At 35.3% G+C, this 19,418-nt stretch overlaps 1 protein-coding gene across 1 annotated transcript in view; it reads right to left on the minus strand.

The window, feature by feature from the left end:
- Positions 1-19,418, minus strand: part of Poxn (paired box pox-neuro) — a 71,394-nt gene that overhangs the window by 29,073 nt on the left and 22,903 nt on the right. Inside the window, exon 2 of the mRNA XM_074180967.1 lies at positions 19,280-19,312. Within this exon, the coding sequence (XP_074037068.1) occupies positions 19,280-19,292 (13 nt within the window). The 5' untranslated portion in view covers positions 19,293-19,312. The remainder of the gene's footprint in view (positions 1-19,279; positions 19,313-19,418) is intronic.

Raw genomic sequence — 19,418 nt, forward strand, 5'->3', positions numbered from 1 at the left:
GATGGATACTCGAGTATACGTATATCAAAAACATCAGGATGCGATAGGCATCGAAACCAGTTTCTCCCCAGGCCGCGATTATGTCAAATTAACACGAATGTCAGCCGAAAATACTAATTAACAATTTCAAAAATCAAGATCATAAATTCTGCATTAATTGACTCCATCTTGGTAATTGTCCATCGGGCAATAGTTGTGCCCTTCGTAATGCATCCCATTCGGTAATTATAGAGCAACTGCTAGCAATTTCAAATTTCGGAGGAAAAAATCTATGTTTCGGTGGTCCTTTTGCACGTTTAGCAGGTGTACGGTTACCCATCACGCAAAACACTTGACTGATTGTCGGTGATGTGTATTTATATACGTACTTTTGTGCGGAATTTTTAATTTTTAACGAGGAAGGGCGAAGTTAACAGGTAGATATTATTTTAGATTATACACTCGTAAAGTGCTTGGTATTTGAATTTTATTCAAATTTTATTGCGGAGTCATTTATATCGTTTCGCGAGAGATTTATAAGCTGCTGTTTTGTTTTCAGTATTCATTTCGTTTTTTTTTCATTCTACAGTGTAATCGACTTTTGATTGAGCGGACTGAATTTTTTTAAAAAAGTTAAATACATTTTTGTACCTGAATGTACCTAGCACTGTTCCCAACTAAGTTAGCGTCTTCGTCTTTTGGAGATGAATTAGTCTAACCAGTAGACTGGCATCTTCAGGCGATGAAATTTAATAATCAAGATTAACTGATTAGTCTACTTCATTACGACGCTAACTTGGTAGTTGAAAAACGCACCTCGAGAAGAGTGTTGCAGTTCTGGTGTTCGAGAACAGAGTTTGTTTTAATTTTTTTCCTTGCCAAAAGTTCTAATTCTAACTTCAACTTCAGCGTCATGTAGATAATTGTTTTGTTATATACAAAGGTTGTCTTAAATGTTTCCGACCTCAACATGAAAATAGCAGCACTCGTAGATAAAAGTTAGTTGTTTGTCTGTTGACAGTTACTCAGCAAAGGTTTCAGCCATTTTAGACGCGCAATTGTTATGTAGTTTTTGTTTGGAGGTGGTTGACAATGTTTCGTAAAAAGCTGAAAAATAAAAATTATTTTAGGCAAAAAAAACTGAAATTACAATGAAATAAAATACAAGCAACAATAAAAAAAAAACATGAAATTGAACTAGTAACACGAGATGAAAATTGAAAATTATCAACAAGAAATTAAAATTGAAAGATTCCAAGCCAAGTTACTTAACGATGTTTCAATTGTTAGTATCCACAAACGTCTTCGGGTGATAACTGAAGCTCATCAACAGCGTAAGTCTTTCCATCACTTCCACAATGGAGAAGGGAGTCCACAACAAATTGACATTCTTAGACGTATTGGTGAAGAGGACCGACACCAAATGGGTGCTGAACCAGCAATCCAACCACCTTGAATCGAATGAGAGAGGAATCTAAAGACCCAAGTAGACCGTGCTTTCGGGCTCTGTAATACAAAGGAAGGTCTCGAAAACGAACTAGGCATCATCAAAAATGACTTTCAACGGAATAGGTACTCTAAAGTGATAGTAGAACAAACTTTGGCTAGAAGAGAAGCCGCCACAACCAGTACTTGTATTTTGCTACATCAGAGGATTGTCTGGAAGGATAAGAAGAATTGGATCCAAGTATAACATCTGAACCTGCTTCAGATACGGGAACACTATCTGTAGCAGCCTTACGAAAACCAGCCCACCAAACGCGGACTTGATGTCAAAAATTGCATTTACCGGATACCTTGCGAGTGCGGAGAATCATAATTGGTGAAACAAAGAGGCCATTGAAAGTTCGCATTGCCGAGCACAAGAAACACATACAGCGAGGAGAAACCAGCAAATCAGGAATAGCAGAGCATGCTTGGTATTATCAACATAACATCGAGTGGTCTCAAGCTAAGATCATCCACAAGGAGGAACACTGGTATGGAAGAAAATTCAAGGAAGCCGTATATATGTTACCCAACAATGCATTTAGCCCAGCTAGCGGAGATACGCAACATATGGAAACCTATAATCAAGCCTAACACGACCAACTCCCGCCAAACGGTTAGTTCCCACAAAAACCGAAGAAGCGAAAAGAGGGAAGAGGGGATAGGTGAAAGCATTCAAATGACCTATAATTAGTTAGTTATCACCCAAAGACGATTGTGGATACTAACAATCGAAACGTCGTGAAGTAACTTGGCTTGGAATTTTTTAATTTTCATTTCTTGTTGATAATTTTTAATTTTTATCACGTGTTGATAGTTCAATTTTTCTTGTATTTTATTTTATTGTAATTTAAGTTTTTCCGCCTGATATCATTTTTATTTATCAGCTAATCTCTTTAATTTTTTATAGATTCTTTCCGGGATTTCAAATAAATTTATATCTTATCAGACAATGGAAGTCCGAACTGATGAAAATAGCTGATGTTTCACAGGAAGAATATTAATATGTTAAAGAATAACCTAGGTCGAACAATTGAAGAAATCTTTTTTTCAATTAGTCCATTTGTATGAGAGCTTGTCTTCATTTTAGACAATGGAAGTCCGAATTAATGTACTGTCGTTTGAGAAATTGTTGTGAGTGTCTTCATGAAAATGGACAAAATCGACTATCAAGCTGTCATTGAATATTTGTTTTTAAAAGGCCTACGCAAATCTAAGATGAGTTGGATTTTGTGTATGGGGACTATGTACCATCATTTACCACAGTGAAATTTTGGACAGCTAAATTTAAACGTGGCCGTAAGAGAAGTAAGAAAGAGAGCAGAGGGTATGAACATGTCAAAAGAACGTGTTTATCACATATTGAATCAACATTTTGGCATGAGAAAGCTGACCGCGCGTTGGGTGCCGCGTTTGCTCACGTGTTCGCGGCAAAATATCCAACGCTCTGTTGGCGCAGTTTAGAGGCAATAAATGTGAGTTTTGGCGCCGATTGATAACTGTAGATGAAACTTGGATATACCGTTATAAGTCCGAAATAAAAACACAATTCAAACAGTGGACTGCAAAGGGGGAACCGGCTCAAAAAGAGCAAAAACTGTTTTTATCGGCTGGGAAAGTGATGGCCATGATATGGTAAGCTGCTGATTCATATTGATGAGGGTGATTAGAATGGTTATTGATGGTTGTGTCTGTATGTGATGGTTTGTGGTAAATTGCGAAATCATATTTGTTGTTGATTTCTGTAATAGTGAAGTATAATAAAATCATTAAACTTTCCTCGAAAGTTTACCACATTTTTTGTACAACGACGATTTTCCCTAAAACTAATATTTTTCAATAAATATCTCCTTTTCAACTTATTTGAACAATTATGAGACCTTTCAAAAGTTGAGAACAATTTTTGTGAAACCTTTTCTGCAAAGCCATGCGTCTCTTACATTTCAGTTTTTTCTGGGTGTTTTCTCAAAACAACTGTTTACCATACCAGTAGAATGCAAGTGAAATCAAAAACAGTTACACATTTTTTTCACCTATGCAGATTTTAATGCTCAGAAATGTGTAATTATTTACGAATCAAGCCTTCACCTGCAGAAAATAAGTGTCACTCGTATATTTTGCCCATTGCGGATCCATTAAACAGCTGAAATGAAATTCATTTGTCTCTAATGTAATGATAATGACGGGTTATCTTGAAAATAGCACGCACTGTCGGGGTAGGAGTGATCATTTGCCGTTCTGGTCCAAGTTAGATAATCACGATCGTGTGGTTTCCAGTGTATTAGGTCGCGAATGGATCTGCAGCAGATATACTATCATAAGGAATGATGTAAATGGCATAATTAACTACTTGGAAACATAAACATATATAAAAATTGAAGAAAATAACGTAATTCATGTTGTTGATGAATTGCAGGGTACTGCATAATAAAAAACACAATTTAAATAACTAGAGGTAAAAAAAACAAGCCACGATTTCTTCCTATAAGAACTCACCTTATTTGAATTGAAGGGGTTATATTTTTAGGAGTGAATAATTTTTGGGAAAAAAGTTTTTGGCTTTCTACTACTCCATCTCGATACAAAAAAAAAAGAAGATGAGGGAATCTTCCAAAGAAAGGAAGGAAGTAATCAATTTGAAAATAAGTAACTCTATGCAGGATGTGTAGATCATGCAAAGAAGTAACTTTCAGACACAAACTGAAAGAAAGTTCTCCTGACATTAAAAATCGTAATTCATTAATGAATTGTGTGTATTTTCTATGTTATCCATTTTGGTACTGAAGAGCCTTGGGATGAGTGATGTCTTACGACGAAACACCGATGTATACCAGTGAGGATGACAGTGTTCCATGTAAGTGCAATTTGTTCCATTCATTTAAAGTAGAACTCATGTGAATGATATCTGATTTTATTCCACAACAAATGTTTGAAATACAAACTGAGTAGAGAAAAGTATCTTCTGTATAATTCAGTGTTCATATAGAAGTATTTGTTTCGAAATATTTTTTTTCTTTCGTGTAATTCAATGTTTGTATGAAAGTAGCTGTTTCAGGAGGACTTTCTTTCAGTTTCTGTCTGGAAGTTACTTTTTTGCATGATCTACACATCCATGTATAGAGTTACTTATTTTCAAATTGATTACTTCCTTCCTTTCTTTGGAAGATTCCCTCATTTTTTTTGTATCGAGATGGAGTAGTAGAAAGCCAAAAACTTTCTTTCCCAAAAACTCACTTTAGTTGTGAATTATTGTAAAGAGTAACAAGTTTAATGTTTTTCATGATTTGCTTTGATGCATCTGTCATATATATTATTCATATTATATAGGTTAGGTTATGAACATATTATCCACAATAGACAGACATAATCACAAAAAAAACCAAAAGTTAACATACAATTTGAACTGTTAATGCAGATTTGATGATAAATACGTAAACAAACATGTAAATATACATTCAATCCACATAAACATAAGTCCGTAAAATATAAATATATATACACACACACACATATATATATTATATATATTATATATTACATATTTGAATCGGTGATTTTTCAAATGCGAATGTGAGTCATTGTTATTGAATTTGTAGGTTTCTAGTGCAATATTGGTGGTGGTAACTGTTTTTCATTAGCTCATTTTCATGTCAAAATGTTTTTATTCTTGAAACTTTTCCTGCAAGAATCACGTGGCTTCATGTTCAATACCAATCTAACAATCCGTTTCTGTGTAGGTTAGGTTAAGTAAGGTCCAAAGTGAGTGGGTCTATTCTATTATTTTATATATATATATATATATATATATATATATATATATATATATATATATATATATATATACTAAACTGGTGTTTTCAGCACCAGTTTATTATAATGACAATATTTTTTCATTTTACTAATACTGAGTTCAACTGATAGAATCATATCCTCCATAGATGATTCAGCTATACCAAATGTTGTGTCATCAGCAAAATTGATGAGATAAAAGCGACTATCGACATTTATTAGGAGGTCATTGAGAAATAGTAAGAAAAGCAATGGCCCCAGAATTGAACCTTGTGCAGATTCTGTTGACCTGTCAATGCGAAATCAATGTTGAGAATGAGATAAAATTTTATGACTTGTTGAAAATTTCATAAGTCTATTGTACATTAGTCTCTCTAAATTTTTGAAAAAATACTGAGTGATCGGTCTATAATTATCAATTTCTGATCTATTATCACTTTTATGTATGGCGATCACTTTACTCAATTTCAGCACATCTGGAAGTTATGTTGGTGAAACTTCAAGACCATTGAAAGTGCATGTAAATGAACATCGAGGTTACATAAAAAATAGACAATTGATAGGATCTAAATTGTCAGAACACATTTTAAAATCAGACGGTAAACATCGAGTTGAATGGAACAAGACAAGAATGATTACCAAGAGACGTAAACTAAAAAAATCAGCGTATATTGTCATATCTGGAGAGAATTGTATTTCGAACACCCCCTTAGAAGAAAAATTTGGATAGTGGCGAAATGGCAACGGACTGATATCAGAGAGCACCTTGTATTACATCGAATGTTTCAGTTGTCAATCAACAACAATGACATAATCCACATTTCAAAACTCTATTGACATCTGTGGAAGAAGTTGAGAAATAAATAATCAGCAAAGGAATAACTGCAAATATCTTTGAATTTTTTGTCTATTTCTGAAGACGGAGGCAGATTTTTGGCCTCCAAAACGTTAAGATATTTCTTGTCAATTTTTTTATTTGCAAAATTGTTGAATACGATAAGTTACTGATGAATAGAACATTTTTCTTTGTGAAAAATACTTTGATTTTACGCAGTAACTTATCGAGGTAAATTAAAAAGTTTTTCCTTTCTACACTCGTCTAAAGTTCTCCATTATAATTTTCTTATTTTTCAGATTATGAAAGGTGGAAATACCCAAAAAAGGTCAATAAAAAACTGGTTTTCAATAATTTTTTGAATCTGAACAACTTCCTTAAAACAACTATGGGTCCGTCTTGTTAAATAATTAGGGATCCACTGAAAGGACAGTAGTATAACTCTGAAAGACCGTAGCATTAAAAGAATAGATAGTCCACCTCTTGAAAGCAACTTTTTCATGAGAAGGTAGTATTCAATAAAATCCCTGAAATCTCTTCCTTATTATTCGCTTGACCTTTTGATCTCGTATGATATATGTTCGTATATGACTACCAATTTTCGATTTGTAGCTAGTGCGATGTTGATGCACATAGAATCTGGCTATAATTTATTGACACTAATCCAAATTGGTCGTAAAACGAAAATCTGATATACTGCGACTATAACCATGTAATAGAGAGCTGGTGTAACAGTTGGAACAATTGTAGATTGTAGTGCTTATTCTACTCCATACCGGGTGATACTGTTTTAGTTGAGAAAATGAAAGCTGCTCCTAATATGAATATTTCCAAATTAACATTGAAAACTTTCTCAATTTATTGAAATTGCTACTCTCTGGATGACATTCAACTTTCTCCAAGTAATTCCTTGTTGTTTGCTCATTATGTTATTTGACTTTGATTTTTTCCCGATATGTTTATTCTTTTCTATTTTCCAACAAAATGAATAGATAATTCTTATTATTATCATTTTCCCTTGAGGTTGTGGTTATTATCAGTTTTATCAATATTATTATTAGTATCCTTAGTTTCCGTTGGTCAGGCCCTATCCCCTGAAGCTCTGATACATTTGGAGAACTCACTAGCATTATCAACCAAAGATCACTCCCCACACCCTGGGGTAAGTGATCATTGGGTCCGAGTATCATGTGCCCTGATCAAGCGCAGTGAGGCAAGAATGACAGCCATCTGCATCTGTCCGGCTAAGATTTCTGCCTAAGTGCGGCAAGCCACTATAATTTGAGATTCGAGAGTAGAGAGAGCATCATTCCACAAAGGACTCCAATAATAATCAGAACAACCATCTTGACGAAGTGGTCTGGATAGAGTCTGCAAAGTTCGAAAAGAAACTCTTGATAATTTATCCGTTTCTCCCCCTCTTTTCGAACGATATTCGTCTCGCCAGGAGCTGAAAACTCCACGACAAATATCATCTTGTTAAGGTGGTCGAGAAAGACTACATCAGGCTTATTAGCTTGTATGAAACTGAAGGTGGGAAACGAATAGTTCCAATAAATTCGGCACTTCTTGTTCCCAAAACGGATTCAAAGGTTTATGTTAGGTATGAAATCGATATTTCCACGTAACCTTCGATACGTATTCAAAACGAACACTTCCTTGAGTACAAATAACCTGGAAATTTCTTGTAGGGAGTTCCGCTGAGTGAGAATCAAAATAACCACTAAATCTCCCCTTCTTATAAATCACACTTAATTAAATTCATATCACAATATATCGAAGCCAATCAAAGAAAATAATAATAATACTTCATTTTCTTAGTGACATGCAGAAACATGTATAGAATTTGTCAAAAAACAATAGCTACTTAACTATAAGATAGAACTGAAACTAGGACTAAACATCTTCCAAGGAGTGAAAATAACCTTTAAATAGGCACTTCCGAAGACATTGTTCGAATGCTTTCAATGTTATACAAGATTTAATTTCGGCCGAAAGTTTATTGAACAACCTTTGCCCAGTCACAATGGATGACCCGTATAAAAGATCAGTCCTTGAAAAAGGCACATGTAAGCCACTTCGCTGTCTTGTATTAATAGTGTAAATTCGCTTATCAGTTTCAACATACTTTAAATTACAAAACACAAAAACAAACACTTCAAATATATACAAACACGACAAGGTTAAAATTTGATATGTTTCAAATAAAAACTCTACAACTAGAGGTACGAGAGACACTAGCGATACAACGAACCATTTTTTTCTGCGACATACTTATAGTTCCTGAAACTATTCGTCAAGACATAATTTCTACTAAAATTTGTAAACAGAACATTCCCAGATCGATCACCAGGAAGAAAGAGAATAGTGGAATGGTCCGCTGGATCACATTCCACTATTTTATTCAACATTTCTACATTTATATCAACGATATATCTTGTTGTTTTTTCTACTGCGTTTTTTAATGTATGCTGACGACTTGAAAGTATTCCATACTGTGACATGTTCCAACGATGTACTCCTCATTAAGAACGACATCAATAATCTTGTGTAATTCTGCAAGAAAAACTCTTTATTCCTTAATCTTAAAAAAATCCACTCTATTACATTTACAAGAAACAAAAATATTGACCAACACCAATATCACATAAACAAACAGAACTACATCTGAAGTCAAGGACTTAGGAGTATTATATGACTCTAAGTCATTATTTGACTCACATAATAACTTTACTGCAAAAAAAAGCCAACAAAGCTCTTGGATTTCTGATCAGGACTTGTCACGACTTTCATAATACTCACTCTGTTCGTACACTTCACATGGCTTATGTAAATAGCCAGCTCAGTTCTGCTTCAGTTATTTGGAAGCCCCTGTATATTTTGTATTTTGAAAGACTTGAATCTATACAAAGCAAATTTGTCACCTATACTATAGAAAATTCTTCAATAATCTCAAAGATCCATTACAAATTAAATTACAATTCAATCTATTGTAATGAATCTGAAGCCGGCCCTGACCGATATCTCAGTCAGCAATCGCATGACTCATCGCGAAACACCGCGAAAGGTGTACAGGAGTCCCGAAATCCCTGGAGAGATCCGGAGCGATCGTTGCCGATATAAAAAGGCGCCGCTTCTAGTCAGTCAGTCAGTCAGTCTGTACTTAGAAAGTGAATCGTGCGTTTAAAGAAAGGAATCTAACTGTGAAGATGAATTAAGCGTTGTATATAAATTAGTTGTGATAGTGAAATATTGTTAAAAATAAATTCGATTAAGACAGTTAATTCTTTAATTCGTTACACTATCTTTGGCGGATAGACGCCAAATAGCTGATATTAAGTTCCTATATAAAATAATAAATAATTGTTCGGACAGCAGTTCTATATTGAACCAACTTTTGATAAATGTACCTCTGTATAATACCAGAGGATTATATTCATTCCAAACAAATCAAAGTAAAACTAATTACTATTTGAATTCTCCCCTAAATAGGTGTTGTAAATCCTACAACTCTATATTTTATCCAAATCAATAGAAATTGACATCTTCTCTCAACCTTCTTGCAACCTTCACCACGTCTTTCAAACGTTCATACAATCAGCATTTTCATATCTAACCATTGTAATTTGAACTGGACTGCACTGTTCATTACACGAAATTGCATATTATTTATAACAATCAAATCATTTATTATTATTTTTAACTCATCATTTGTGAATACTCTTTTTGGGTTTCTCTCGTTTTGTATTCCACTGAAAAATGAATAAATAATCCCAATATCAACGGTTTTCTTTACGAACCCCTTTCATACACCTGTACGACCGAATTGGCCGCCCCACCGACAATTAAAAACGCATCCCCGAGAATAAAGGATAGTGTGCACCTAGAGTAAAAAGTAAAATATACCCCTATATATGAGTATTGTTAACTCATTGTCGGTTTTTTTGTCAAATAAGTCCGCAGTGTGTTGTTGAGCTATTAATTTTAATGATTCTCCCGCATACTGAGTGAGGACCTTTGCACTTTTGCAGACATGTAATATCCGCCTACATTGTTCCCGTACTCGGATGGATTGACCTTAAACCCACCGTCCACCGTTGACATTATTTATGTCCAGCTTTAGTTTCATAAGGGTGCGGTACCTCGAAAAGGGGGTGTCGGGGAAACAGGTACTCAATTAACAGTGCATTTGTTGATATATAATTAGATAATTGGCGACAAATACAAACGGAGAGCAAAAGAAATACAGGCTTACAAATCAACTAATAAATTCTAACTGCTGTTGATGTTGATCTTCAAAGGTTTGAAGATATTTGTTAATTTTTTTGTTGATCCTTGTTCTGTATTTTTTGTTTGATCAAACAAAAAATACAGAAAAAGGATCAAACTATTCCAACAGATTAAACAACACAACGATGGACTGCATTCACATACATAGGTCACTAAACCAACAAAAATCTTCAAACCTTCGAACATCAACATCACTTACAAGCCGAACACGAAAATAACACAAAAAATAAACAGCTAGGTATGAAAAAGAGACAACAACCTAAACGGAGTGTACAGCATACAATGCTCGGACTGTAACAAATTCTATATCGGTCAAACCAAGAAAAAAAGGATCCAAAGGTACGACGAGCACAAAAAAGCTTACATTAACCCAATAACGTATAAATCAAACCTCGCAACACACGCCATACAAAACAAACATAACTTTCCTCCACCAGAAAACATCAAATTCATAAAATAAACGTATGGACATATGGGAAAATCTAAACATCCATAAATTCAAAAATCATAAATTCATGAAACAAACGAATGGACATCTGAAAAACCTAAACATCCATAAATTCAAAAGTCATAATTCACTTATCGAGAAACAAATACAAATCAATACACAACAAGACCTAACATTCAATATACTACACAATACGATACACATTTCTAGAAACAATGAACCTAGAGAAACACCAACACAAAGGATATTACCTGATGTAACCCAAGTGAAGGCAAATTTAAAGAGACATCCAGATGAAAGGAGATGACAAATACCTGCACTAAGGTGGTCTAACCGTATAAAAGAACAAACAAGAAGATAAAACGCCCGGTACTGACTATGCCCAATAGGCTGAAACAGCTGTCCATCAGTGGCTCTTAGATTGACATCAACAAGGGAATGATACTTGATATAGATACAGAATTAATAATCGGACATAGCACTCAAGAAAGTGGCAAACCATAGACACGTGTTTCGGGTTTTTGTATTTGTAGCATTCGTATTTCTTTCTTTTGTTAACCAAATGATGTCCATCCTTACACTTGGCTGCACCATACTTGTTGCATGCTTGTTATTGATGAATCGTATTATGTTATATTATTAAACTTACTTTTCGTAAGGAGATTCTGTAATTTTCCGATGTTCTGCTTTTTTCATAAAATTTTTCATAATCACTTTCAAAAGCGGTGATAGTTTTAGGTTATATGCTCACTGTCAACAGTATATGTCTATCGCACACTAAACACTGAGTCATGCGAAGAGCGGAGAGAAGCGTCTGTCTGATGAGAGAGAAGGAGCCTGTCGTATACGTGAGAGAAAGGAAAGCTAGACAGACTAGTGACGTAACTCGTCACGTAACGAAGCTGTTTCTCCCATAAGAAGTTATCACTTCAAAAATGAAGAATTTTTTGTTGACTAAATGTTTTTATTCGCTTATGAATTCTTATAGATTGAAGTTTCACTTTTTTGTGAGGACAAAAGACAAGCACTACAGAAAAATCCTTAAGGCGTTCTCAAAGCGGTGCCTGTGCGAAAGTTACGATTCATATTGGATTTGTATCGCTGGAGATTAAATCCATTTGGAAAGACCTTCTCAGGAAGTTTATTTCACATGAACGCAGTTCTTCAGATGGAAAAGTTCTTAAACAGTGGAGTTCGAGATGTACTGAGTTGAACCTCAAAACGATGAGCAGCCACAGTCCGTCGCGTATTTCTGATATGTACCGCTCTTGGTGGAATCAAATGTGCCAAGTCACTTGAACACTTTCCGTGAAAGTATCTATAAAAGAGAGACAAATCTCCAACCTTCCTTCGATGTTTCAGGCTATCAAGGTTGCACGTGACGTTCGCGTCTCCAATCAGGCGGATGGCTCTTTTCTTGATGGAATCCAGCAACTTCAGGGTATGTTTGGGGGCAGAGCTCTATAAATGAGTACAATACTCCAAAGAAGGTCTGATCTGAACTTTATAAAGCATCAAAAGTTGCTGAGGTGTGTACAGTTTTCTGATTCGGGACAGTGTTCCAAGCTTTTGAGAAGCAGCTTTAACAATTCCAGCGACATGATTGTGCCAAGACGTATTGGTGTCCATTTCAACTCCCAACAAACTTATCGAAGCAGAAAGCGGAATTGTTTGACCTAACATTATTACATCCGGTTCGGAGACATTTATCTTCTTGGAGAAAACTGATGCCTGGGTTTTTGTGCTTTTGAATTGAACCTGGTTACTTTTACCCCAGTTCGAAATCACGTCTAGAGCCTCATTAAGATATGCAACCTCCAGCTGCCGGTGAAGATGTGCCTTCTTAGTCGATATCCTGGAATCTAAATGAAATGACGAGACAAGTGTGCTGTCGTCAGCAAAGCAATAAATTGGATTCTTGGATTTTTCCAATAAGACGTTGATATACAATAAAAAGAGGGTTGGAGACAATATGGATCTCTGGGAAACACCAGCGTTGATGGTGAAAATATACGAGAGATATCTATCGACGGCCACTTGCAGGGAACGTTCTGTCAGGAAGCTGAAGAGCCATACACATAAATGATCGGACAAGCTAAAGCATCGCACCCCAGGGATGCACTACTGGTGCATACGGGACTGGCGATCCCGGGGTGCCCGAGCTGGAATCTCACCTCTTTCAACCAGTCTTGGGTAGGATCCCTCATCTCTCATTTCGACTGGCAGGTCTCCCTTGGTCAACTCTTGTTCGTTTCCGATCCCGACGCTATTAGAGCATTCGAGGGTTAGTGATTTTTCACTTTCATGTCTACATCTACAATGGAGTAAACCAGAAAAATCCGGAACCCAAGACGTTAGCTACCGTGTCGAGGGGTGCGTGATCACACGGACGTGGTCGCGAACGGTGCTTCCGGGATAACGGGCGACCTCCTGGAATATAAAGCATTACTGGCGTAAGCGGGGCTCTGCGCCGCGTTTCAAAAGAAGGGTAAAATAGAATACTCTACAATAAGAGTTCAAACAGCAGGAAGAGAAGAGGAATCCACACCAGTAAAAGAAACAGACAAAAGAAAAAGAGAGGAGACCCTAGAGAAAACTGAGAAAGAAAAAGCAGAACTCTCACTGAAGGCGGAGAAAGAGTTCAAGACACTCAAAGATATAGCCAAGAAAATGGCAGAGGAGCTAGAAATGGTTAAAAAAGTCATCACGGAGAATATGGGTGACATACGATAGAAGGTCCCCTGGGACCTACACCATGGGACGAGTCCTATACTGATTATGGTCAGTTTTTTAAGCGAATAAATATACTTCATTTGTTATTTCGAGACCATTCTCTGTTGAATGAAAATGTGTACCACTATGCCACTATGCGCCGAACAAATATCGTGTCCGTGTTTACCCACATATTTTTTGCAGCAATTAATGCGAGGATGCACTCTGTCCGACTCTCCGCAGTAGAAGACAAGGCAAGCAGCTTTTCGAAAGCGAACCATTCATTCCTGCGTGCCTCGGCGGTCGGGAATTTCATTAATATTTATCGACAATGTACGTCCAATTATGAAGGCATACCGAGACCAAAAATGACGACAGATTTCTGTTCGGTTACATGCATTCGGGAAAAATAAATAGTAGTCGAAAAGATTATTAACGAAGATAGGAACGGTGGTACGGTATTTGATGTTGTAATTTTTTTCAGCGTGTAGTACGTTGATATAATAATGATTAGCTACGAGTAGAAGTTGCTGAATCTCATGAGTGGAAGAGGGATATTATCTTCAGTTCATCTTTAGCGGGGGAGTCCAAATTCTTGTTCACTATCACGAAGTTTTCTGCGATGGGAGACAAATATGATGTTCAAATTTACTCGCTCCAGAATATTTCGCTAATATGAGGTTTGAATACTAATTCAGAAGTTGAAATGCAAGAACTCAGTGAATTCGCAATGTTATCCAGAAACTTGTTGTAATTTTTCAAACCTACAGTGTCACACATTATGCAACATGCAATAGGTAAAAAGACAGATTAATACAAATTTTGATTGCGTAGTAAAGTACTTGGGAAAGAATTAAAGAAACAGTTTCTTTTTTTGTTATATGCTATTCTGAATTTGGCTAATTCGAAATCCCTCAAAAAATCAGGTTATTATTTAAAATTTCGATAAACGACATAAAAAGTTGGCCAGTATTTTACCACATTCTGGCAATTCGACTTATTTCCACTTTTTTTTAAATTTTTCGATTCATGATTTTAATTTCATATATAATAAAGACAATAACTTTTGTCTGATTTCTACCAAGTTTGTTATTTGTTACGACCGGTTTCGGTTTATTAGACCATTTTTGAATAAATAATACATCAAGTCAAGACAAGTACTTAAATATATGGATGGAGGTGTCCACCTACAAGAAATGCACAGCCCACCCCATACTCGGTCTTTGATCAATCAGTATACCGGGTGTCAACGAATCTATTAGACAAGTCATAATTTCTAGACTATTAGGAGAATTGAAATGAGATTTGGTATAGTTGAATGGTATGTGGAGAGGAATGTTTTCACATATTTTTCACTTTCCGGTCACTTCCGGTTTCAGCGGAAATGGCTCCGGTTCTGAATTTTTAAATGGAACACCCTGTATATTGTAACATTTTTGGATTTCTGAGACAATTCTGGATCAGAAACTGACATTTCCGGAAGTTTTTCAGCCTACTTGATTTTTTCAGAGTCACTTTTAAAATTGCATCTGGGTGGCCATGATCGGACGTAAACTAATCTATGGACCTCAGGTGATATCAGAAAATTGCAATAGCGGAGTTTTAGTGACTAGTGTGTTGAATATGAATGAGACAAGTTTACAAAATAACATTTTCGTGTCTAACTATTATTTTTCAAATGGCGACCATTTTTTGACAAGCAATTTCCGAAAAAAGGATTTTTTGACGAATCTAACGTTACTAATTTATTTGCGATTGGATCAACAAATTTAACAAATTTAACTAATAATTTCAGATTTTCTGCAATATCCTAAGTTCTTGAAAATTCCACTATAGTAAATTTTCAAAGTGCATCCCTCCTTGTTCAAGACACATTTCAGCTCGTTCAATTGTTTCTCTCAACACGTTTTGTAACATTTGAGGCGATATACTTCTAAATGCCTGTTGAATCCTTTCTTCTAAGATTTCGAGAGTGGCTGGGGCTGTTGCATAGTAGACCCTTTCTTTTACATATTCCCAAATGAAGAAATCTAACACAGTCAGATCCGGTGAGCGGGCAGGCCACCGTACTGGACCGTTGGTTGCAATAACTCTATTATTAAAATGCTCTATTAAAAAATCAAGTACGTCTCTGCTATTATGGGGTGGTGCTCCATCTTGCTGGAAGTAAATTTGCCGTAAAACTTCTAAAGGCATATCATTAAGATGATCCTCGATTTCATTTTGAAGAAAACCCAAGTATCTAACCCCTGTTAACTGACCTTGAAACAATATTGGACCAATTATTCTGTTTCCAACGATACCAGCCCAGACATTGACGCCAAACCTTTCTTGAAAATTGCCCTCTCTCATTGCATGTTGATTTTGTTGGGCCCAGTACCGACAATTCTGCTTATTAAACATGCCATTATTTGTAAACCGTGATTCGTCGGAAAATAGAATGAAGTTGATAAAATTTGGGTTAACTCTATGATTTTGAAGCAACCAATCACAAAATACTACTCTTCTATTGCCGTCGTCAGCATACAAATGTTGATGTAACTGATATTTAAATGCTCGATATCCGTGACTTATCTGCATTTCTCTACTAATTTCTCTTAAAGAAACCGTTTTGTCAACTTCTACCATAGCAAGAACGTTAATCTCAGTCTCCTCATTTATGACAAACCTCTGTTCTGCGTCTCGATTTCCCTCTTGCCTAAAACGACTCTCAACATAGGGAAAATACTGATGAGATGGGTGTTGCCGATTGGGATATCTCTGAGCATACAACTCAGCAGCTTTCCTTGAATTTCTGTGGCATTCTCCAAACAATAACAACATATCCACTTTTTCACTTTGAGTATACATTATTTCGACGAAAAATTAAACTAAAATTAACGAAAATCAAGAGAAACTTCTACTTTCTGCTCATAAAGCTTATGTCACTGTCATAACCTAGGTGAGCGTTTTGTTCTCCAAAGTGGACTTGATGGAAATAACCGCAAAATATTATGCATCATTCCTATCCATGGCACCCTTGACAAAAGTAAATGAATTTGTATCGATTATTTTCCTCAGTAATATTTAATTTATGTTCTTATTTGTAATCCAATCGCAAATAAATTAGTATCGTTAGATTTGTCAAAAAATCCTTTTTTCGGAAAGTGCTTGTCAAAAAATGGTCGCCATTTGAAAAATAATAGTTAGACACGAAAATGTTATTTTGTAAACTTGTCTCATTCATATTCAACACACTAGTCACTAAAACTCCGCTATTGCAATTTTCTGATATCACCTGAGGTCCATAGATTAGTTTACGTCCGATCATGGCCACCTAGATGCAATTTTAAAAGTGACTCTGAAAAAATCAAGAAGGCTGAAAAACTTCCGGAAATGTCAGTTTCTGATCCAGAATTGTCTCAGAAATCCAAAAATGTTACAATATACAGGGTGTTCCATTTAAAAATTCAGAACCGGAGCCATTTCCGCTGAAACCGGAAGTGACCGGAAAGTGAAAAATATGTGAAAACTCTCCTCTCCACATACCATTTATCTGTACCAAATCTCGTTTTGATACACCTAATAGTCTAGAAGTTATGACTTGTCTAATAGATTCGTTGACACCCGGTATATTTTGCAGTAGTTAGGAAATTGACTGATGTTATTGAAGTACTTCAGTTTGTGTTGTTGTGAGTTCAATTCTGATTATATCAGCTAGTTTCCATGAAAAATTTAGTATCCGTATTCTTATTTGCGCCTTGCTACTGCTAACGAACAAATATAGTAAAACTTCGACACTCCGTTATTTGGACACACGTTCATATGAACTTACTTCATAAAATATGACAAGCAATTACCACCTGAAATTAACAACATCATCTCAGATACACCCTGTATAATTTTGTGAATTTAAACAAAACGAGACCATACAACATCTCGGGAAGAAGAATACTCGTACAATTGATCGAATCGTAATACAAATTTCCCATTCCAAAAAATTTTAAATTTTGTCAAATTATTGATTACTTCCTTTCTTTTTTTGGAAAATTCCCACATTTTTTGTATCAAGATGGAGTAGTAGAAACCCAAAAACTTTCTTTCCCAAACAATCAAATTATTGCCTTCGGTAAATCGAGTTATTTGGTGTATAGATTTTCATACATTTATAATTCACAAATGAGTTTCATGTAACGTGTATGGTATCCACACAAGATAAAATGGAGATGTTGCTTCTATTTTGAATCACCAGCATTAAGGAAAAAATATTTACCATGGTACCGTGTAAAGGATATTGACAACATTCAAAGAAATTGGTTCTGTGTACAATCGTCTCAAGAAATCACATAATCCAATTAGGTACAATGAAGAAGTTGAACTCAATGTTTGTTTGGTGTTTGAGTACTATACTCAAACAAACAGAGACTTCGGTAATTTTGGTTCCAAGGTGAGAAAAAAAATGATATCAAATTTCACTACAAGATTTTATGGACAGACGAGGCAACTTACACGTCAAACTGAACAGTTAGTTCCCAACCACCCAGTGGTGGTCCAACAATAATCCAAATTCTGTAATGGAATGTCCCGACCAACATTCATTCGAAACAAATGTGTGCTGTGGTTTATCAGTTAACCAAATGATTGGACAGAATAACGCAGACATGTACAGAAGTCTTATGATGAAGTTTTGGATAATCAGACTCTAGATGTTTGACACAATTTTTGGTATCAGCCTGACGGGATACCGATCCACCAAACAGTAGAAGTAAAACTGTATATCAGAGGCAAAATTTTAGAACGAGATTGGGAATATTATTGGCCATCAAGATCACCGGACTTATTTCCAATGGACTTTTTTGTATCGGGTTCTTTATGAGATTATTGGGATGATTCAATGAATGTCAATTCAAATGATATTTTCACAGAAGAATAATGTACTTGTGATGGACTGTTTGGAACCTTTGGTGTAGTCATGAATATTACTAGAGTGTTATACCAACACCAAACCGTTATTTTAACATCTCGATACGTGTTTCGATAACTTGGTGTGGATCACACGTGTTAAAATAACGGTTAGGTGTTGGAAAAAAACTCCAGTAATATACATAAGACTAATGATATGGGGAAAAGAAGGTTTTGGTTTTCTACTTCTCTATCTTGATACAAATATGTGAGAATCTTCCAAAGGAAAAAAAAGCATTTTTTTTTTCGAAAATTAACTCTATGCAAAGATGTGTAGATCATGTAAAAAACTAAATTTCAGAAACAGACTGAAAGAAAAAGGCCTCTTCTTTCTTTGGAAGATTCATACATTTTTTGTATGAAGATGGAGAAGTAGAAAGTCAAAACCTTTCTTTCCCGAAAATTAATATCTCCTAAAAATATACCCTTTTAATTTGAGCTAATGTTATTTTCTACAAGAGGACCCATATTTGTAGAAAAAACTTTCATACCTATTTCTGTTCATATCGTATGTCACGTAGAAGCTGAAATATTGAGCTTGCATTTTTGTTATTTCATTTATTGCATAAACAAAATTATTCTTGAATGTGATTGACAATGTTTCATGATGAACTTCATCAGTTCGGACTTCCATTGTCTGAAGAAATTACAAATTTTTAATTTCTTCTTTTTTAGTTCTTTCAGGAATTTCAAATCATTTTATATAATATCAGACAATACAAGTCCGAACTAAAGAAGATTAAATATTTTTTTGACGGAATGATGAGGATTTTTTATTAATTTTCAGAACTACTCACCAGTGTGTGGCATTTTTGGTTGACCCGTTCGCCCTGTAAAAAAACAAACAATTTAGTAATTAGTGATTATTGTGGAAATTAGAATAGTGATTACAAATCCTTGTGGTATGAACCCTTTTGTTCATTATTACGGTTATGA

Source organism: Leptinotarsa decemlineata, unplaced genomic scaffold (assembly GCF_025532065.1).
Source record: "Leptinotarsa decemlineata unplaced genomic scaffold, Ldec_3_MD MMD2_tig00026307_RagTag_RagTag, whole genome shotgun sequence".
Lineage (NCBI taxonomy): Eukaryota > Metazoa > Arthropoda > Insecta > Coleoptera > Chrysomelidae > Leptinotarsa > Leptinotarsa decemlineata.